General features: G+C 41.3%; 1 protein-coding gene across 3 annotated transcripts in view; it reads right to left on the bottom strand.

Moving 5' to 3' along the window:
- Positions 1 to 24144, bottom strand: part of LOC124545179 (transmembrane protein 145-like) — a 116377-nt gene that overhangs the window by 31966 nt on the left and 60267 nt on the right. For all 3 annotated transcript variants that reach the window (XM_047124018.1, XM_047124020.1, XM_047124021.1), the window contains 4 exons: positions 22029 to 22201; positions 4858 to 5030; positions 4449 to 4569; positions 1692 to 1952 (listed from right to left, as the gene is read on the bottom strand). In XM_047124018.1, coding sequence (XP_046979974.1) covers positions 1692 to 1952; positions 4449 to 4569; positions 4858 to 5030; positions 22029 to 22201 — 728 coding nt within the window. The remainder of the gene's footprint in view (positions 1 to 1691; positions 1953 to 4448; positions 4570 to 4857; positions 5031 to 22028; positions 22202 to 24144) is intronic.

Raw genomic sequence — 24144 nt, 5'->3', positions numbered from 1 at the left:
AAAGGTAATGCGACTGACTTCTAGCCACCAGAGTTTTTATTTTTTCAAACAAAAATGTCATCACTTTCAAAGTAGTTTACTTTGGTAGCTATACATCATTGGAGTCATTTGTTCCCAATCTTAGTAGCAGAGCTGAAAGGCTTCAACTGGTCCCAAAGAGATCCCAAATGACATTCTCCTAAGACGTTTCTCAATTTCAGGCAAAGAGAAAAATTGCAAGGATTTGGATCAAGTGAGTAGGGGGGCTACAGAGTAACAGGAATGCCTTTTGAGGTAAAAAAATTTTGTGATGGAAGTGGCCATGTGACATGGGTCATTGTTATGGGACAGCATCCGATTGTCTACCTTGTAACTCAATTCACCCTTTTCCTGAGCCTTCCAAGAACATCTGTGTAAAACACTTGGTTGATAGTTTGTCTTGGAGAAACAATTTCACAGGAGCGCAAACACATTCAATGTTTTCAACAGTTTTTGAAACTGCAGGTCTCCCTCACTGAGATTCATCTTCAACAGGTTCTTGGTCTTCAAAAAATTATTTGTGAAAGTGAAAAACTTGTGCTCTTGATAAGGAATGTTCCCCAAAGGCCTGTTTTGCTTTTCAAAGATCACACTCATGGATTAACCAAGTTGCTCTAATACCACAACTTCACTGATGGCTCACTCAAAAATCACATGATGGCTGTATGGAGCTGAAACTTGGACTGAGAATCTGGAAGGGTTGAACACACTGGTTTACACAAGTAGAACAGCACAGCATTGCTACATTGCTCGCAGTGTTGCCAATCTCATAAGTTTTCTCACAGACCTCATAATTGCCATATTTTCCACAGAGAAGATGTACTGTAATTACTGTAAAACTGATTCATTCCATATCATAAGAAGAGGTGACAAATATGATCCACATAGAATAGGGATGAAAACTGGGCAGCAGCTCTGTTACATAATGTTATAGTTTTCTTGAGTGAATTCTGCTTTTGATACAGAAGATATTGATTACTGAAAACATGGGTACTGTAACATATACATTTTGGGAATTATGTAACTAATTTAACTGATGTAGAAAGACAGTGTTTCTTGTATTTATGATAACATTGGCATGTGTGTACACTGAATTATGCTGTGAAGCTTTAGTTTAACAACAAAAAGTCATGCATATAGCTATAGCTATAATTTTAAATTTTAAAAGAGTGACTCTCTCCCTCCCTCCCTCTCCCTCTCTCCCTCTCCCTCTCTCCCTCCTTCCCTCTCTATCACCCTCCCTCTTTCTTTCTGTCTGTCTGTCCGTCTGTCTGTCTGTCTGTCTCTCTCTCTCTCTCTCTCTCTCTCTCTCTCTCTCTCTCTCTCTCTCTCTCATATACAATCTACAGAAGTCATTTTGAGAATACTTGCTAACTTTGGCTACTTCTATTAATTACAAAGTAACAAATGCTCATAGTATCACCATACATCAATATACTAATGTTTGTTGTGAGACAATACTAAGGACTTCAAAAGCACTTGTATGTGCCCTATTGATTATAAATAATATGGTTTTATTTCTCATCTTTCTTTAACATATAAGTCAATATGTTCAGAAGCAGGGCATTTATTGTGAGCTGCTCTGTGAACTTGTATTCCACAGTGTGGTAATCTAATAGGATTCCCTGCCACCCAGAACCCTCTATTTGTGCATTATGGCTGCAGTGACATACCTCTACATTTCTGCTGACACAGAACAGCTCAACAGGAACATTGGAAGCTCTCCACTCGCCCACTTGCCCAGGGGGCCTGTTATGTTGTGGCAGTGGTGGCTGTGGTGCTGGCAGTGGAGGAGCCAGTGGAGGAGCTGAAGGTGCATAAGCATGTGGTACAAATGGCAGATCCTCCGCTCGCATCACTGACATTACTCCAACTTGAGTTGTCCGCACATGGTATGGGAACATCTTGTTGGCGTGTGATGGTAGGGTAGTAATCTGAAAACAAAATTTTGTTATTTCAGTAACTTAAGTAGTATGTAAAACATTCAGGTCAGAAGGAGGGAAAATTTCTAAAACATTTAAATCAATTTGTAGTAGTTATACACTGAGGAGACAGAAGTCACGGGATAATAATATGCACATATACAGATGGCAGTTGTATCACTGTCGTTAGTATTCAGGTGATTCATTTGAAAAGGTTTCTGAAGTGATTATGACTGCATGACAGGAATTAACAGACTTCAGTGGTAGCTGGAGCCAAATGCACTTGATATTCCATTTCGGGAATTGTTAGGAAATGCAGTATTCAAAGTGTCAAGAGCGTGCTGAGAATTCCAGATTTCAGGCATTAACTCTCACTACGGACAACGAGACAGAGCAGCGGCATTTGTGTAGAGTTGCCTGTCCTAACAGACAAGCGACACTGCATGAAATAACTGCAGAAATCATTGTGTGATATACGATGAATGAGTCCCTGTCATGTTGTGTTCCTCCACTATGCTGGGCAAAAAGAGGTCCGACACTATATTAGGAGGTATCCCATTATTTTTTCACCTCAGTGTAAATGAAACTAGAGTGGCAGTTGTTTAATGTGACCTGTACAAAGATTAACTTGTAAGCATCTATACTTTCACTGATTATTTGTCGATACATGCATACGTATAGGAAATACACTCCTGGAAATGGAAAAAAGAACACACTGACACCGGTGTGTCAGACCCACCATACTTGCTCCGGACACTGCGAGAGGGCTGTACAAGCAATGATCACACGCACGGCACAGCGGACACACCAGGAACCGCGGTGTTGGCCGTCGAATGGCGCTAGCTGCGCAGCATTTGTGCACCGCCGCCGTCAGTGTCAGCCAGTTTGCCGTGGCATACGGAGCTCCATCGCAGTCTTAAACACTGGTAGCATGCCGCGACAGCGTGGACGTGAACCGTATGTGCAGTTGACGGACTTTGAGCGAGGGCATATAGTGGGCATGCGGGAGGCCGGGTGGACGTACCGCCGAACTGCTCAACACGTGGGGCGTGAGGTCTCCACAGTACATCGATGTTGTCGCCAGTGGTCGGCGGAAGGTGCACGTGCCCGTCGACCTGGGACCGGACCGCAGCGACGCACGGATGCACGCCAAGACCGTAGGATCCTACGCAGTGCCGTAGGGGACCGCACCGCCACTTCCCAGCAAATTAGGGACACTGTTGCTCCTGGGGTATCGGCGAGGACCATTCGCAACCGTCTCCATGAAGCTGGGCTACGGTCCCGCACACCGTTAGGCCGTCTTCCGCTCACGCCCCAACATCGTGCAGCCCGCCTCCAGTGGTGTCGCGACAGGCGTGAATGGAGGGACGAATGGAGACGTGTCGTCTTCAGCGATGAGAGTCGCTTCTGTCTTGGTGCCAGTGATGGTCGTATGCGTGTTTGGCGCCGTGCAGGTGAGCGCCACAATCAGGACTGCATACGACCGAGGCACACAGGGCCAACACCCGGCATCATGGTGTGGGGAGCGATCTCCTACACTGGCCGTACACCACTGGTGATCGTCGAGGGGACACTGAATAGTGCACGGTACATCCAAACCATCATCGAACCCATCGTTCTACCATTCCTAGACCGGCAAGGGAACTTGCTGTTCCAACAGGACAATGCACGTCCGCATGTATCCCGTGCCACCCAACGTGCTCTAGAAGGTGTAAGTCAACTACCCTGGCCAGCAAGATCTCCGGATCTGTCCCCCATTGAGCATGTTTGGCACTGGATGAAGCGTCGTCTCACGCGGTCTGCACGTCCAGCACGAACGCTGGTCCAACTGAGGCGCCAGGTGGAAATGGCATGGCAAGCCGTTCCACAGGACTACATCCAGCATCTCTACGATCGTCTCCATGGGAGAATAGCAGCCTGCATTGATGCGAAAGGTGGATATACACTGTACTAGTGCCGACATTGTGCATGCTCTGTTGCCTGTGTCTATGTGCCTGTGGTTCTGTTAGTGTGATCATGTGATATATCTGACCCCAGGAATGTGTCAATAAAGTTTCCCCTTCCTGGGACAATGAATTCACGGTGTTCTTATTTCAATTTCCAGGAGTGTATATATATTTTGTATTGTGAACAACATGACCTTCCTATCTCACCTATAGTTTTTGTTGTTGTGTAGTAAATGTGGGCATAATTCTCTATCTGCACAAAAGAACAGAAACTCCTGAAGTTGCATGCCATGAATATTTTAGTTGCATTATGATATCAGGTATGTTACACGCAATTTCATGTACCCAATTATAAGTAAATTATGTACAGTCTACTATTTACATGAAAACCACACAATATTTCATTACCAAATTCAGAATCACTCACAAAATGATAGCAGAAAGTGGGGATATGAGTTTACTATTTTTTAAATTGTTGCTTCTGAGACCATTCATAAAACTTATTGCATGTTTAATAAAATTTGAGAATGTAGCAGTAATTTGATAAAAATGAAACACTGACCAAGAAGAGAATGTGTCCTAAGAGGGCAACAAAGTGTAGAACACCGCAGACAACACTCTCTCGTACCCATTTATCGATGAGACTGTTTGCTGCCAGAATGAATACAGGGCCAGAGACAAACCTGTTGGCATAAAATTTGCAGTAAGAGCTGGTAATGTCAATCTATAACATATTTTTTAGCTATCAAAATGTAGTAATTTAACTGGCTTATCTTTGGGCAAATAAGCCAAAAAACACCAACTATAGTGTTCCAACATCACTAATTAAATACAGATCTGATATTATAAAAAGAAAAGTGAGAAGAATCTGAACTGGTTAACTTCATACAAGAATTAACATGAAACACGTAATCATTGTATTGCAATTTACTGTAAAAACATTATCTATCTGTCTTTAATTTTCTACTTACCACAAAGTTCCAATCATATTAAGTGGATAATAGAATGTAACTTTCGCAGGATTATATTTTACTGTGAAAACAATGGAGTAGACGAACATTCCCCAAGCACAAATGCGTAACATGATGAGTCCATACCCTGCAGGGGATTCGTACAAGTACAAGACTTTTCCTGGATCGAAGAACTGAAACAAGCAATTACAAACTGTGAAATATAGTGAAAGATTTGTGGGTACTTAATTAAATTACTTCCTTGACCTTTCATCTGAGAAAATTGATTTTATAAAAAGCAAATGTCTTCATGGAGGTTCAAGGTTGTGCTTTTTGTCTCAAGCACTGAAAATATTGAAGAAATTATTTTGATTGATACGTTTATCATGTTTTGTTGATCACATTGTAAAGAAGAACCTTTGAGAATGAAGAATGAAATAAGGCTAATACAAAAAGGAAGATGTGGTTGTGAGAAACAAATTCTGTATCAGTTGTGTTTACATTTTATGTTACACCTGTAATAAATCTTACAAAGGTATAGAGGGGCTGGCCAGTACTTACCTCAGCTCAGTACAGCCAATAGATTCACAAAACAGAACAGAAAATTTACATTCCTAGCTTTCGTAACTTTGTTCCTTCATCAGGGAGGGGAGAGGGGAAAAAAGGGAAGAAGGGAAAGTGGATTCAGTTACTCACAATCCAGGTTATGAAGCAACAGGGAAAGGTAAACAGGGAGGATAGCAAGGATGAAGGCATGGTTGTCAGAGGGAAGCCAAAGATATTCTAATGTTAAGTACTGTGCCAGCTTCAAACCAAAGAGGATGCATACAGAAGTAAAGAGTTATATAGTATAAAGATAAACACAACTATGTAGGATGAAAAGATGTGTGAATGAGAGGGAAAAAGGAGAAGACTGAAGAGTAAATGGGAATGAAGTTGGTTAACGTAGGTTCAGTCCAGGGAGATGGCGGGATGAAAGGATGTGTTGAAGTGCAAGTTCCCATCTCCGCAGTTCCGAGGGACTGGTGTTGGGTGGGAGAAGCCAAATGGCACGTATGTTGTAGCAGGTTCCTAGGTCCCTAGAATTATGCTGGATGGCATGCTCTGCTACTGGGTATTGGACATCTCCTAGGCAGACAGTTCGTCTGTGCCTGTTCATGTGCTCAGCCAGTTTAGCTGTCGTCATACCGATGTACAAGGCTGTGCAGTGCAGGCATGTCAGCTGATAAATGACATGTGTTGTTTCACATGTGGTCCTGCCTTGAATTGTGTATGTTTTACCACTAGCAGGACTGGAGTAGGTGGTTGTGGGGGGATGCATGGGGCAGGTTTTGCAGCAGGGTCGGTTACAGGGGTAGGAACCGCTGGGTACAGAAGGTGGTCTGGGAATATTATAGAGTTTGACAAGGATGTTATGGAGGTTAGGGGGGCAACGAAAGGCAACTCTGGGTGGTGTGGGGAGAATATTGTCAAGGGATGATCTCATTTCAGGGCTTGACTTTAGAAAGTCATATCCCTGGCGGAGTAATTTGTTGATGTATTCGATGCCAGGATAATATTGGGTGACAAGGGGGATGCTTCTGTGTGGTCTGGGGGTAGGAACATTGTTGTTGGACGGGGAGGAATGTATTTCTCAGGAGATCTGTTTGTGGAGTAGGTCTGTAGGATAGTTGTGGGAGAGGAAAGCACTGGTCACGTAATTGGTGTAATTGTTGAGGGATTCGTCACTGGAGCAGATACATTTGCCATGAATACCTAAGCTGTAGGGAAGGGAGCATTTGATGTGGAATGGATGGCAGCTATCAAAGCGAAGGTACTGTTGTTTGTTTGTGGGTTTGATGTGGACAGAGGTGTGGATGTGAGCTTCAACAAGATGAAGGTCAACATCCAGGAAGGTGGCTTGGGTTTTGGAGAAGCACCAGGTGAAATTCAGATTCGAAAAGGAGTTGAGGTTATGGAGGAAATTAAGGAGTGTTTCTTCACCATGAGTCCAGACCACAAAGATGTCATCTATAAACCTATACCAGGCCAAGGGAAGCAGCTGCTGGGTCGTCAGGAAAGCCTCCTCCATGCGGCCTATGTGTCAGAGTGAAATGCAGTTGGCATCCCTGCACTGTAATGCTGGAAGTTTCATTGTTGTACATATTAAGTGGATAATAGAAAGCACCTTTTGCAGGATTATATTTTACAGTGAAAACAATGGAGTAGCAAACATTCCTCAGGCATAAATGCGTAACATGATGAGTCCATACCCTGCAGGGGATTCATACAAGTACTAGACTTTTCCTTGGCCAAAGAATTGAAACAAACAATTATTATACCCATATAGCAGAGATGCTGAGTTGTGTATCGCAACTCAGCATCTCTCCTACATGGTGAGTAGCAACTTTCCTTCTCAATATTGTTACATTCCATCCTGGATTTTCTGTTGTCTTCTGTTATTTGATTGTTGTATGTCTGTTAGTTATTGTTCAGTGCTGTATTGAGTAGAGCATTGTGACACACAGTTTGTGAATTTTGAGATGATAGAGTTAGAGGAGCAGAGTGCCCGCATTAAATTTTGCATGAAACTCAAGGAAACCTTCACAGAGACACATGGTGTAGGAAGCCTATGGTGATGAATACTTAAACCATAGTCAGTGTTATGAATGGTTTGCACTGTTTAAAAATGGACGGACAGAAGACCCTCATTCAGAATGCACTTCGACATCTACTGACACCACTCGTGTCAGGAACATCAATGAAATTGTGCATGCCAATTGAAGACTGACTGTCCGAGAGACTGAAGAAGAGTGTAACATTTCATTTAGATCATGTTATGAAATCTTGACGCAGCATCTTGGAATGCATCATGTTGTCCCCAAGTTCATCCCACAGCTCATGAGTAAAGACCAGAAAGATCTTTTCCTCACAATCCGTGAAGATCTGTAGTATCATGCAAATGAGAACAAGGTGTTCTTTAAGAGAACCATTACTCGTTATGAGACATGGGTCTATGATTATTATGTTGATACTATGGTTCAATCTCCAGAATGAGTTGAGAAAGGTTCTCCAAGACTAAAAAAAGCTCATCCAGTCAGATCATTTATTTATTTAATGTATTTATTTCTTACTGCGTTGATCCAGCTGTGACAAAGTCAAAAGGATACAGTGTGTGTCAGTAAACAATGAATACAAAGGTAGTAGTAAAGCACTCAATCAGACAAAAGTAATACTTCATGTTTGCTATACACATACGTGGTAAGAGTGACAGATTACACCAAACATTACACATAGAAAATGAAAACAAATTAAACACCGGTGAAAATGACTATAAATGTTACATGGGTATGGTACCTACATCATCGCTCAAACTTTTAAGCTATGGTGTATCACACTCAAAATATCTGGTCCACAGACCTAGGTGGTTTTATCATTGTGGCTAAAATACTCTTCTAAATGGTAAAATGACCTTTCCAGTAGAAATTGCTTCAGATGCTCCTTAGAGGAGGAATGGTTATCAAATTTGCTTTTAATATCTGGAGGGAGAGCATTAAAAACTTCTGCACCAGAGACCCACACACCCATTTACACCACAGTCAGGTTTTTACATTCATTGTGGAAATCATGCTATCATGCTTTCTCTTGGTGTCATATCCATGGTATTCACTATTTCTTTTATGAAACTCAGCATTTTTGCTGATGAACCCCATAAGACAAAATACATACTGGGAAGTGACAGTAACAATTTTTAGTTTCCAGAAAACGTTTCTACAACTGCATCTGGAGCCTACACCACTCATTATTCTTATAACACATTTCTGGGCCAAGAGTATTTTCTTTGTTAGTGTTTGGTTTCCCCAAAATATAATACCATATGTTATAAGAGAATGGACATATCAATAGTATACTACTTTCATTGTGTGTATGTTTCTGCTTTTGGAGAGAATGCATAGGGCAAAAATCAATGAGCTGAGTCTCTTCTGAAGATTTATTATATGATGAGACCAGTTTACTCTGGAGTCAATTAAAAAGCCTAAAATCTTTGTTGATTCAACTCTTTCTATTGACTCTGTACCACATTTCACAGCTAATTCCTCCTCTGTTTTAGCAGTTGCAGTGAACTGAATATAATTATATATGAAGTCTTCAAAGGTTGTCAGCCAAGTAGCATCATCGTCTCATAGCAACGTTTCAATAGAATGCGTCTCCATCATCTTCAGGCGAAGTGTCGGGATATCGTCGGTCGCGGGCTTACATCTCTGCTGGGCTGCTCTCTGCTTCCCATGGCTGGCCAATCACGCACCCAAAGAATCGCCCAACGTGCCTGGATCGGCCAGTGGTAGGGGGGTACGCATGCGCAGGTTTCGAGTCCCGGCATCCGTCTCTGTCTGCTCTGTCCGCGGCCCTTGGTGGAACGGAACGTTCTTCTCTGATTTTCCTGATTGCAGGTTCCCTGGCTGTGCTGAGATGGTAGCCACTGTCACAGTTGATTAGGTTGTCATGTAACCATATTTCTATGGACTCTTTGATTACTGAGTCCCAAAATCCGTTTGTACTGCATATTTTCTTTGTGTCTTTGAAATCGAAGGTGTACTTCTCATCAATACTATGTTCCGCCACAGCAGATTTGTTGGTCTGACCCAAGCGTACATGTCTAATGTGTTCATTGCGGCGCTGTGAGATGAAAAGCTGCATCTGTCCTATATATTGCACCCCACATTCGCATCCGATCTTGTACACATCTTCATCCATTCTCTCTTCTTGTGGTCAGTCTTCAGAGCTCTCCTTATTTGTGTCTCACTGTATCCATTTTTTCTTTAAGATGAAGACGAAGCAATGGGCTGTGCGTTCTTGCCATACATGGGTCCTCTGACGTCCAAGATCACGAGAATTCTCAAGAAACATAAAGTGAAGACCGTTTTCCGTGCAGCAGGAAAAATCAAAGAACTTCTCGATTCAACCAAGGATACACTAGGTCTACAAGATCAGATACAAATGTGGGGTGCAATATATACGACAGATGCAGCTTTGCATCTCACAGCACCGCAGTGAACACATTAGGCATGTATGCTTGAGTCAGACCAACAAATCTGCTGTGGCGGAACATAGTATTGACGAGAAGCACACCTTCAATTTTGAGGACACAAAGAAAATATGCAGTACAAATGGATTTTGTGACTCAGTAATGAAAGAGTCCATAGAAATATGGTTACATGACAACCTAATCAACCGCAACAGTGGCTACCATGGCTACCATCTCACCACAGCCTGGGAGCCTGCAATCAGGAACATCAGAGAAGAAGGTTACGTTCCACCATGGGCCATGGACGGAGCAGACAGAGACGGACGCCGGAACTCGAACTCCACACACGCGTCGCCCCCACCACCGGTCAATCCAGGCACATCAGGCGATTCCGTGGGCACGTGATTGGTCAGCCGTGGGAAGTAGAGAGCGGTCCAGCAGAGATATAAGCCCACAAACGAGGTTGCTACGAGACGACGATGCTACTCGGCTGACAACCCATGAAGACTTCATATATTAAATTCTCTGAGAAAGCCTGCACTCGCATATGAATATAATTAGTCTTATTAAAGTTCATCGAGAGTCAATTGAAGCTAAACCATTTCACTAAATCAGTAAGAATATTCTTAATGGATCCTTGAAGATCTTCACATGTATGACCATTAATCACAATGTTGGTGTCTTCTGCAAAAATGGTATAAAAGCACTGTAACATTGCACATTCAGGTAGGTCATTTATAAATAAGAGGAATAGTAGAGGACCAAGAAGGGATCCTTGGAACACTCCACATTCAATGGTTCTCCATTCAGATGAAACCAGGTCACTATGGTTCTCATCGTTACTATCTAATACTACTTTCTGCTTCCTATCTTTGAGGTTGAGGCCAGGAGGGTCACGGGAACACCTTCGTTAGTCACTGTCCTCATGCACCCAGCCCCCTCTCTGTTCCCATTCCAGTACTACACAGCCATCATTTCACTGCCATACCCAGTCTTTTAATTTCTTTTTATTTCTCTCCTTTCTGCTATTTACCCCCTCCCCCCTCCACACCTTCTCTCCTGCCCTCCGTCTAAGCTGCAACACTTCAGTGTCCACCACTCCCACCATACTATCCCTCCCCCTCCCCACTCCAGCCTCCTCCTTATCACCACCCAGTTGTGACTCCCATCATGCACTGGTGCTGCTGCTCACAGTGTGGTTTCAGTTCTCTGAGAGCGCAGACATTTGTGCAAGTTGCATTTGCGTGGAGTGTGTGTGTGTGTGTGTGTGTGTGTGTGTGTGTGTGTGTGTGTGTGTGTGTACGTGTGTCTACTGCTGACAAAGGCCTTAATGGCTGAAAGCTATAATTCTGTGAATCTTTTTCTTGGGCCTATCATGACTCAGCATCTCCGCTATAAGCTGAGTAGCAACTTTCCTTCTCTGGTATTGTTAAAAAATCTTTCAGATGTAGTGGGTGTACTACTTTCCGTCTGCTTGCTGTTCCATCTGCAGTCTGCTTGGCTGTTGTGTTTTCTTCTGTTGGTGGAATTTCTTTTGCTTCTTTTTCTTCTGCAGGTGACATTATGCCTAAAAAATTCTTGGTGTGTTTGTTGAGTATGGCTTCTTGGTTACGATCAAGTGCTGAAGTTATTTTTGGAGTTTGCAAAATTTTTGCTTCATTCACCACTGTCCTTATGGGTTTGAACCATTTCATAATTTGAGGCTGTTTTACAATTTGATTGTTCATTTCTGGCCTACTGGGTTTAAACCACTTCATAATTTGCAACTGATTGGGGGCTTTACTGTTTGCTGCTCTCCAAAAAGGTTTATAATATGCCTTAGATTGCTAATTGCCCTGGTTTCTTCATTGTCAGGCAAGATACTAGTAAATATTTTATCAGCAAGAACCTCTTTTCCTGATGCATTTAAATGAAGGCCATGAGCTGTATATAACTTTCGCTCTAAAATGTTTGTGTCTACAACATCAACATTCTGGAAACGAGTACATATTTCAATGAAGCTCTTGTTAGCGACACTAATTTTGCGGTTTACACATGATCAACTCGGTAAGTCATGACGCTGTGGGACATTCACAAAGAGAACATTTGTATGAGTTAAATTATTTAGACAATTTCTCAGTCCTGTGATAGCCTTGTATGATTCGTTTCTATAAACTTCATTAGCTCCTCTGAGCAAAACAACAAAAGCATCCTTAGTCAAGTTAGTTACTTCATTAGATTTTGTTAGGTTTGTTAGTTCTGATAATGGAGCCCCAGGCTCACGAATCCAGATGCCATGAAGTATTTTTCCATTAACACTGTGAAAATTCCCCAGGCATGACTATTCCCTAAAACACAGATCTTCTCGCGTTTTCCAATTTTCGCACTTGAGTGATCAATTAGCAATGATGTGTTTACTTTATGCACTTCATTCAACTCAAATGTCAAAGCTATGCTGATAGTTTTCTTTGAGTTTGAAGGATTAGTTGATCACAAATTCATGTCACAGGGGCAAACAGTTAATCAGTGGCACTATCAGGACATATTGAGATGCCTGGGAGAAAATGCGAGAAGGAAACAGCTGGAAAAGTGGCGAGACAATTTTGTGGCTCTCGCATCATGATAATGCAGATGCACATTCATCCCTGTTGGTGAGTGACTACTGCACAAAAAAACAAAATCACTGTGCTGCCTCATCCTCTGTGGACGTTTTTTTTTTTTTTTTTACTTCTGAAGTTGGGTACCTCATTGACAGGATGAAAACTTGTAACAACAGACAAGATAAAAGAAAATTTGCAGATGGTGCTTCACATGCACTGGCAAGAGGCGTATTGAGACTGCTTCTGAAAGTGGAAACGGCATTGGGAGTGGTGTATCAACTGTGGAGGAGAGTGTTTCAAAGTAGACCATGCACAATAAGTAAAAGATAAATGCAGAAAAATTTTGTGGACAAAGTTGCAGAATTTTTTGAACAGACCTTGTATATGATTAAAGTGACAATTAGCAGAGCATAACAGCTACCTACATACTGTGAGCATAGAAGCCTCTTCACATTGGACATTTCCAACTTTTCATAAAGCCAACAAGTGTTTACAAGTTCTTCAGTATAGATAAAATCACATATTTGAAAAAGGAGAGACTAAAAAGATACACTTTTAAATCACTTTTGAATTTTTAAACATTGTCAGTTTCTTTCTTTGCATCTTCTATTTGCTTTTATAAGAACATTATGCCAAAATACAGAACTCTACTCAGAATCCTAGACAAGGGGCCATGTCTACATGCCAATTACTTCAGTTCCTTATATTCCATTGTGTGTATTAGGTTCATATTTCAATGGGTGCTATAGTGCTAGTTATAGTTGATGAGGAATTTGTCCATAAAAATCTTTGATCACTTACCCATTAATGTGCAGAATCTAAGAGATAATGAAATAAACACAGGTCGAAATCATATATGCTCGATAACTGGTAACCCCTTCTGCTCCACAGAAGAATTCTGAATATCAAAGAAAGTAATAAACATGGAAAGGGAGCAGGAAACATAATGAAACTTCATGACTCGAGAGGGTACGTCACGTTATTCAAATGAGTGTGTATTCAAGTCGAGTTTGTGAAGAACTTGGCAATACAGGCCCACCGATCAGTACGATGCTGCACCTCCTCTAGCCCAGATGCATGCATCGACTCAGCTGGGAAGGGTATCATAAGGCCCGAGGCAAACCGGTCCACAACTTCTCAATATCCCGCATACTGGCACTCGGACAGAGTTAATCTCTGAGGTGGTGCCACATGTCTCCAATCAGTGAGAGCTCTGGGGATCTCAGCAGTCACAGGAATACCTCAGCATCATGCAGGTATGCAACTTCCTGGCAGATTAAAACTGTGTGCCCGAATCTCGATCGGGCACACAGTTTTAATCTGCCAGGAAGTTTCATATCAGCACACACTCCCCTGCAGAGTGAAAATCTCACTCTGGAAACATCCCCCAGGCTGTGGCTAAGCCATGTCTCCGAAATATCATTTCTTTCAGGAGTGCTAGTTCTGCAAGGTTCGCAGGAGAGCTTCTGTAAAGTTTGGAACGTTGGCAGAAGCAAAGCTGTGAGGACGGGGCGTGAGTCGTACTTGGGTAGCTCACATGGTAGAGCATTTGCCCACGAAAGGTGATGGTCCCGAGTTCAAGTCCCAGTCCAGCACACAGTTTTAATCGGCCAGGAAGTTTCATATCAGTGCACACTCTGCTGCACAGTGAAAATCTCATTCTTGACTGCAGCTGCTGAATTTCTCCATAAAGTGTACACTCTCCAAGACCAAGGTATGAAGAAAGCTGCCATATTCTTAGATCTTTCCAAAGCTTTCAACTCAGTCAACCATGGGTTGCTCATTAAGAAATTGAAGGCTTACAACATCGAGGACTCATCTACACAATTACTGACCACATACTTGATAAATAGCAAACAGTGTACTAAACTTCCATGTAAAATAGGTAACAAGGTAATAGATTTCCAATCTTCTGGAGATACAGTAATCCAGGGGGTACCAAAGGGATTGATCCTTGGTCTCTTTCTCTTCTTCGTTTATGTCAATGACTTGACACAACCTTTCAACTCACATCTAGTAACCTATGCTGATGACAGCTCCCTCTTATTTTATGAAACAGAGTTGTAGACATTACACTCAGTTGCAGCTAAGAGTTTGATGGAAGTAACCACCTATTTTCTAGATCAGGGTCTGGACACCAACATCAGTAAAAGTCAGCTACTAACATTTAAAACAACTTGTTCTCATGAAGCTGAAATAAACAATATTTGTGGTATTACATCAGCAGAAACAGACAACATTAAATTTCTTGGTGTCCACTTGGACAAAAATCTCTGTTAGGTAAACCACATTACTTCTGTGTGAGAGAAAATCAGCAGTAGCCTGTATCTTATGAGCCAGTTGGCAAAAATAGTGCTAATCCAAATTGTTCTCCATGGAACAGTTTCATTAGCATTGGCGGCCAAAGACTTCCGGCATAAGAAGTCAGCCTCATTCTGCCAACGGCCTTGTCAAAGAGGGCGGAGGAGCGGATAGAGTTTCAGGGCACTCTCTTGTCCTAGGGGTGGGAAATTGCCCCTAAAGGCGGAAGAATCAGCAATGATCAACGACATGATGATGCAGAAGGCAATGGAAACCACTGCATTAAAGACACGTAATGTGTATCCACAGGACATGTGGCCTGTAATTGAAGAAGTGTCATGATGATCTCTCCATAGGCAAAAGATTCCGGAATAGTCCCCCATTCGGATCTCCGAGAGGGGACTGCCAAGGGGGAAGTTACCATGAGAAAAAGATTGAATAATCAACGAAAGGATAACGTTCTATGAGTTGGGGCGTGGAATGTCAGAAGCTTGAACGTGGTAGGGTAACTAGAAAATCTGAAAAGGGAAATGCAAAGGCTCAATCTAGATATAGTAGGGGTCAGTGAAGTGAAGTGGAAGGAAGACAAGGATTTCTGCTCAGATGAGTATCGGGTAATATCAACAGCAGCAGAAAATGGTATAACAGGTGTAGGATTCGTTATGAATAGGAAGGTAGGGCAGAGGGTGTGTTACTGTGAACAGTTCAGTGACTGGGTTGTTCTAATCAGAATCGACAGCAGACCAACACCGACAACGATAGTTCAGGTATACATGCCGACGTCGCAAGCTGAAGATGAACAGATAGAGAAAGTGTATGAGGATATTGAAAGGGTAATGCAGTATGTAAAGGGGGACGAAAATCTAATAGTCATGGGCAACTGGAATGCAGTTGTAGGGGAAGGAGTAGAAGAAAAGGTTACAGGAGAATATGGGCTTGGGACGAGGAATGAAAGAGGACAAAGACTAATTGAGTTCTGTAACAAGTTTCAGCTAGTAATAGCGAATACCCTGTTCAAGAATCACAAGAGGAGGACGTATACTTGGAAAAGGCCAGGAGATACGGGAAGATTTCAATTAGATTACATCATGGTCAGACAGAGATTCCGAAATCAGATACTGGATTGTAAGGCATACACAGGAGCAGATATAGACTCAGATCACAATATAGTAGTGATGATGAGTAGGCTGAAGTTCAAGACGTTAGTCAGGAAGAATCAATACGCAAAGAAGTGGGATACGGAAGTACTAAGGAATGACGAGATACGTTTGAAGTTCTCTAACGCTATAGATACAGCAATAATGAATAGCGCAGTAGGCATTGCAGTTGAAGAGGAATGGACATCGCTAAAAGGGGCCATCACAGAAGTTGGGAAGGAAAACATAGGTACAAAGAAGGTAGCTGCGAAGAAACAATGGGTAACAGAAGAAATACTCCAGTTGATTGATGAAAGGAGGAAGTACAAACACGTTCCGGGAAAATCAGGAATACAGAAATACAAGTCGCTGAGGAATGAAATAAATAGGAAGTGCAGGGAAGCTAAGACAAAATGGCTGCAGAAAAAATGTGAAGACATCGAAAAAGATATGATTGTCGGAAGGACAGACTCAGCATACAGGAAAGTCAAAACAACCTTTGGTGACATTAAGAGCAATGGTGGTAACATTAAGAGTGCAACGGGAATTCCACTGTTAAATGCAGAGGAGAGAGCAGATAGGTGGAAAGAATACATTGAAAGCCTCTATGAAGGTGAAGATTTGTCTGATGTAATAGAAGAAGAAACAGCAGTCAATTTAGAAGAGATAGGGGATCCAGTATTAGAATCGGAATTTAAAAGAGCTTTGGAGGACTTACAGTCAAATAAGGCAGAAGGGATAGATAACATTCCATCAGAATTTCTAAAATCATTGGGGGAAGTGGCAACAAAACGACTATTCACGTTGGTGTGTAGAATATAGGGGCTGACGACATACCATCTGACTTTCAGAAAAGCATCATCCACACAATTCCAAAGACGGCAAGAGCTGACAAGTGCGAGAATTATCGCACAATCAGCTTAACAGCTCATGCATCGAAGCTGCTTACAAGAATAATATACAGAAGAATGGAAAAGGTGACGATCAGTTTGGCTTTAGGAAGAGTAAAGGGACGAGAGAGGCAATTCTGACATTACGGCTAATAATGGAAGCAAGGCTAAAGAAAAATCAAGACACTTTCATAGGATTTGTCGACCTGGAAAAAGTGTTAGACAATATAAAATGGTGCAAGCTGTTCGAGATTCTGAAAAAAGTAGGGGTAAGCTATAGGGAGAGACGGGTCATATACGATATGTACAATATACAATATGCACAACAACCAAGAGGGAATAATAAGAGTGGACGATCAAGAATGAAGTGCTCATATTAAGAAGGGTGTAAGACAAGGCTGTAACCTTTCGCCCCTACTCTTCAATCTGTACATCGAGGAAGCAATGATGGAAATAAAAGAAAGGTTCAGGAGTGGAATTAAAATACAAGGTGAAAGGATATCAATGATACGATTTGGTGATGACATTGCTATCCTGAGTGAAAGTGAAGAAGAATTAAATGATCTGCTGAACAGAATGAACAGTCTAATGAGTACACAGTATGGTTTGAGAGTAAATCGGAGAAAGACGAAGGTAATGAGAAGTAGTAGAAATGAGAACAGCGAGAAACTTAACATCAGGATTGATGGTCACGAAGTCAATGAAGTTAAGGAATTCTGCTACCTAGGCAGTAAAATAACCAATGATGGACGGAGCAAGGAGGACATCAAAAGCAGACTCGCTATGGCAAAAAATGCATTTCTGGCCAAGAGAAGTCTACTAATATCAGATACCGGCCTTAATTTGAGGAAGAATTTACTGAGGATGTACGTCTGGAGTACAGCATTGTATGGTAGTGAAACATGCACTATGGAAAAACTGGAACAGAAGAGAATCGAAGCATTTGAGATGTGGTGCTATAGACGAATGTTGAAAATTAGGTGGACTGATAAAGTAAGGAATGAGGAGGTTCTACGCAGAATCGGAGAGGAAAGGAATATGTGGAAAACACTGATAAGGAGAAGGGACAGGATGATAGGACATCTGCTAAGACATGAGGGAATGACTTCCATGGTACTAGAGGGAGCTGTAGAGGGCAAAAACTGTAGAGGAAGACAGAGATTGGAATACGTCAAGCAAATAATTGAGGACGTAGGTTGCAAGTGCTACTCTGAGATGAAGAGGTTAGCACAGGAATGGAATTCGTGGCGGGCCGTATCAAACCAGTCAGTAGACTGATGACCAAAAAAAAATGGAACAGTTTATCCATTTCTGGATTCTGGTATTGAACTGTGGGGTTGTGCAACAGACATACACCAGAATGTAATATTATTGTTACAGAAAAGAGCCATTAGGTTAATGCATTGACTAAAGTCCACAGACTCCAGTCGTGAATCTTTTATAAATATCTAACAGTATATTCCTTGTATTTGTATAAACTTGTTACATTAATTCTGAATAGTCAAAACAAACTAAATAAGTGCAGTGATATACACAATTATGATACTAGAAATAAGAAAACTACTTTAGGCAGAGGACAAAATTAAACATAACTGACATTAGTCTTTATATTAATGGGTAGATATGGTTCAACAAGCTGCCACAAGCTTTGAAAACTTGTGAACCAAAACTGTTCCAAAGGAAGTTAAAAGCCTTCTAAGTAAATAAATGTTTGTATTCACTCAGTGAATTCTAATCTGCTCGTCCTCTCTTCAAACATGTTGTATAATTAGAATACTAAGACAAATGTATGAACCATTACTGTATGTAAGTGATATCTATAGTAATCTACTCAACTTATGTATGAATATAATAGAGGGAAACATTCCACGTGGGAAACATATATCTAAAAACAAAGATGATGTAACTTACCAAACGAAAGTGTTTGCATGTTGATAGACACACAAACAAACACAAACACACACACAAAATTCAAGCTTTCGCAATCAACGGTTGCTTCATCAGGAAAGAGGGAAGGAGAGGGAAAGACGAAAGGATGTGGGTTTTAAGGGAGCGAGTAAGGAGTCATTCCAATCCCGGGAGCGGAAAGACTTACCTTAGGGGGAAAAAAGGTCGCACACACACACGCACACACACACACACACACACACACACACACACACACACACACACACACATCCATCTGCACTTATACAGACACAAGCAGATATTTGTAAAGGCAAAGAGTTTGGGCAGAGATGGCAGTCGAGGTGGAAGTACAGAGGCAAAGATGTTGTAGAATGACAGGTGAGGTATGAGCGGCGGCAACTTGAAATTAGTGGAGGTTGAGGCCAGGTGGGTAACGGGAAGAGAGGATATACTGAAGGGCAAGTTCCCATCTCCAGAATTCTGACAGGTTGGTGTTAGTGGGAAGTATCCAGATAACCCGGACGGTGTAACACTGTGCCAAGATGTGCTGGCCGTGCACCAAGGCATGTTTAGTCACAGGGTAATCCTCATTGCCAACAAACACTGTCTGCCTTTGTCCATTCATGTGAATGGACAGTTTGTTGTTGGTCATTCCCACATAGAAAGCTTCACAGTGTAGGCAGGTCAGTTGGTAAATCACGTGAGTGCTTTCACACGTGGCTCTGCCTTTGATCGTGTGCACCTTCTGGGTTACAGGACTGGAGTAGGTGGTGGTGGGAGGGTGCATGGGACAGGTTTTAGACCGGGGGCAGTTACAACGGTAGGAGTCAGAGGGTAGGGAAGGTGGTTTGGGGATTTCATAGGGATGAACCAAGAGGTTACGAAGGTTAGGTGGACGGCAGAAAGACACTCTTGGTGGAGTGCGGAGGATTTCATGAAGGATCGATCTCATTTCAGGGCAGGATTTGAGGAAGTCGTATCCCTGCTGGAGAGCCACATTCAGAGTCTAATCCAGTCCCGGAAAGTATCCTGTCACAAGTGGGGCACTTTTGGGGTTCTACTGTGGGAGGTTTCGCATCCCGCAACTACCCTCCCAACCTGGTACAGAAGCAAATTACCAGAGCCACTTCCTCATCCCCTCAAACCCAGAACCTTACATATTTTCAGATAATGCCCAGAAATTATGGAGAAGCATCTTTTCAGATCAGAATATGAGTCTATCACTGCTCAGTACCTCTCTGTGTGTTGGGTAGCAATATATCCTAATCCTTGTTGTTGTCACATCAGTATATCCTCCTGGGAGACATCATTTTACCATTTTTCTTCACTTGGAATTTCTTTAACAGAGGCAGCTCACTGATTTCAGGTACAGGTCTTCTGACCTGTAGTACCCTGGATATGCCATTATTTATTTTTAGTTATTTTTGTTATGCTGAGCAATACTTAATGTGCTTCAGTAACAAAGTACAATAGTACGCTGCTTGCCTTGTGATGTCACAAATTATGTAACACCAAAAGTGTGAGAGGGAGTACAGTACACCTCACCCCCCCGCCCCCCTCCAGGCCAGGCCAAGTTGTCATGTGGATAAAAGTCAGTACATTATAAAGGGTTTGTCATAACTAAAATATTTCATGTCAGTTTCATGTCAATGGTGTGTTGGAGTGAAATGCAGTTGGCATCCCTGTGCACATCTGTGTTAATGTGTAACTGACAGAAGTTTCATTGTCATATGTCAGTTAGAAATTGTTCAGTGCTGTATTGAGCAGAGCAATGTGCTGCAAAGTTTGGTAATTTCAAGATGGCAGCAATGTGTCTACACTAAATTTTGTGTGGTACTCAAGAAAATCTTTACAGAGACATGCAAAATGATCCAGGAAGCCTACAGTGATGAATGCTTAAGACATACTTGGTGTTACAAATGGTTTACCTGGTTTAAAAATGGCTGGAGAGAAGTTAAAGATGACTCTTGTTCAGGATGCCCTTTGTCATCTATTGATGATGCTTATGCCAGGGATGTCAGTGAAATTGTGTGTGCCAATCAAAGACTGATTGTCTGAGAGATTGCAAAAGAATGTGTAACATTTCAATTGGATCAAGTCCTGAAATCCTGAAACAGCATCTTGGAATACATCACATTGCTGCCACTTTCATCGCACGAGTCAAGACCAGAAAGACCTTCACCTTGCAAAATCTGTGAAGAGCTTTTGGATTATGCAAATGAGAAGGAGATGGTCCTTAAGAGAATCATAACTAGTGAGGAGATGTGGGTCTATAGTTATGATGTTGAGACCAAGGTTAAATCTTCACAATGGGTCAGGAAAATTTCTCCAAGACAAAAAAAAACTCATCAGGTCAGATCAAATGTCAAAGCCATGTTGATTGTTTTCTTTGACTTTGAAGGATTAGTTGATCATGAATTCAAGCCACAGGGGCAAGCAGTTAATTGATGGTACTGTCAGGATACGTTGCAATGCCTGCAAGAAAGTGTAAGAAGGAAATGGCCTGAAATATGGTGAAAAATTCATGGCTCTTGCATCATGATAATCCACTCGCACATTCATCCCTGTTGGCCATTTGCACAAGGTGCTTTATATTTCCAAATATTTTAGTTATGACAAATCTTTTATAATGTGATGATTTTTATCTGTTTGGCAACTTGGCATAATGTCCAGCATAAAATGAACACATTTCATAACAAAAAGATTTTTTAAGGCTCAAAGATCACAGGAAAGTCTGTTAAACTAGTTGTTTTAATTAAAGAAATATTTATGTGATGTTGGTTGTCGAATGTTTTTAGCATGCACATATTTTGATTCTGGTGACGTAAAGTTATTGTGTCATTTAATTCTGTAATCATCATGGTTTCTTAACGTCAAATGTAGTCTGCTTGGGACTTTGCATGATGTTATGATGCTCTTTTCAACCCAGGGCTTACAAGCATTTAACCTACTGGTACTACAATTGTAATAAGATCTGTAAGATTATCTTTCAGAATACATTATACCCTTTCCTTTATTCAAAATATTGTGTATGTTTTTCCAGTTTGTGTTTCAAAAATAATTCATAAATTTATGTTTTTATTTGTGATCTTCAGTGTTTCCAACTTATTATGCTTATCAATGTTACAGGCTGTGGTGTTAAGCATCAGCATTTGGACATAGTGATCTGAAGACTTCATTTTGTGTTGTTGATGTGCGTATAAGAATGTTATGAATAGCAGTGCCGTCAATTACTGTAACCTTGCTTGCATATTGAATTGGGGGAGTGAAGTACACCCAACACATGGAGGCACAAAAATAAGTACTTAATACTCATACACAAAAAGAAAGAATTAAGACAGACTAATATAAATAAAGTGTGTTAAATATTTACCAGTAATTTGTAAACAAAAAGCACAATTGAGGCAACAACATAAACACTCATGAAGATTGTCAGTTTTACAGCTCCAGGGAGTCTCAGTCTTGCACGAGTAATTGTAAAACCTTTCGCAATGAGTAGAAGGAGGAGGAGGAACACCACTTCACTAGCTATCTCCAGCATCTGACCTGTTTTTATGGAAAAGAAAAAAAATACAATATTAGACTTTAAGATTTATTAATTTTCAGTTTTGTAATCACTTTCAAGTTGATATTATATAAGTGCATGTTGGCACATAACCTAGCTATTTCTTAGCAGTTCCACTCATTTTGCCATTTTATGCAAAAAGAAAAAAAAAATAAAGAATTTCTGGAGCTATTTTTTGAGCTTGGAAAGGTTATAGGAATTAATATTTTTATTTCTGGAGGGTTGTAGAAATCAATTACTTAAATTTGAGCATGACAGCAAATGTAGACATGTAGATACAGATGAGTATTAAAATGTAACATGATGAATTACAGGTGGATAACAGGATCGTTCAGACTGTTTTTGAATGAAGGTCTGGAGAAACAGTTCAAAAAGGGGAGGGGGGCCAGTGGAAAGGATTATAGCAGCAGGAATGAGATGGAGACACACATGGCTGTTAGTGTCAGTGTCAAAACGCGAATTCAAGCAGTAAACAGTCACAAACCTCACATGGTAGAATGTGAGAAAGAGAAAAGGGAGAGATCAAAGTCCAATGCCCAGATGAGGGAGGGTTGGCATGGAAAATTTATTAAAGGGAAGAGCAGTGCAGGGAAGCATTATCCGACTTACAGAAAGGGTGCTCGCAGACAGAGTAGTTGTAGTTTCATCCAGGGAGATTGTGAGAACTCTTGTAGTTCAGATGGGTTTGTTCACTGTTGCTCCATTGCTGTAGTATTTAAAAGAGAATAGGGAAGTAGCCAGGGGTAATTTAAGATATAAGTTCTTGGTATCAGCATTCATTTTCAGTTTGCTTGCATATTTAGCAACTGTTTACCATCAAAGTAACTGATATGTGTCACAATGGGAGGAGAACTGAAATGGATGTGATGCATTGCATAAAATTGCCAGATGTTCACAACTGCTGCCATATTTCTTCTGCTGAGACTCTTCTAGTCATATTCATACAAGAACAGTACACTGAGCCTTTGCATTTAAACTTGCATCAGATCATGTATAGTGTACTCTCAAGTTTCTGAGCAGGTGTTACACGAGTACACATGCATTTACTGTAAAATGGTAGGTTATTTCAAGTGCCCTCCTTGCTAGGTTCAGCTTCTGGTGTCAGATTGTCCACGCTTGTTCATTGAACTAGTAAAAAAACACCATTTGTATAGAGAAAAAGAGTTGCTTATTGGCATGATATCATGTGGAATCCAAGAGATAACCACCATCCTAAGCCATAAGGTCTTCTGACAGTCAAATTTCTACTGATCTCTTTTCCACCTTCTTCCTCTTTTTCTTCTTTACTGTCTAGAATAGGCTGACAAACTGTCCTGTCTTCACTGAAGCCATCTGTTCCTTGGTCAACCTATAGCTCTGTTTCCTATTGGTTTATAATGTATTACTTGTTTAACTAATCTGTCTTCCCCATTCTTTTGACATGTTGTGTCCATTATATGCATCTTTGCTTTTTTTTCAGTTAGACAGTACATACTAAGTTGTTGTTGTTGTTGTGGTCTTCAGTCCTGAGACTGGTTTGATGCAGCTCTCCATGCTACTCTATCCTGTGCAAGCTTCTTCATCTCCCAGTACCTACTACAACCTACATCCTTCTGAATCTGCTCGGTGTATTCATCTCTTGGTCTCCCTCTATGATTTTTACCCTCCACACTGCCCTCCAATACTAAACTAGTGATCCCCTGATGCCTCAGAACATGTCCTACCAACCGATCCCTTCTTCTAGTCAAGTTGTGCCACAAACTCCTCTTCTCCCCAATCCTATTCAATACCTCCTCATTAATTATGTGATCTACCCATCTAATCTTCAGCATTCTTCTGTAGCACCACATTTCGAAAGCTTCTATTCTCTTCTTGTCTAAACTATTTATCGTCCATGTTTCACTTCCATACATGGCTGCACTCCATACAAATAATTTCAGAAACG

The sequence above is a fragment of the Schistocerca americana genome, chromosome 8, assembly GCF_021461395.2.
Source record: "Schistocerca americana isolate TAMUIC-IGC-003095 chromosome 8, iqSchAmer2.1, whole genome shotgun sequence".
NCBI classification, from domain to species: domain Eukaryota; kingdom Metazoa; phylum Arthropoda; class Insecta; order Orthoptera; family Acrididae; genus Schistocerca; species Schistocerca americana.
This window is presented reverse-complemented; position numbering and strand designations above follow the sequence as displayed.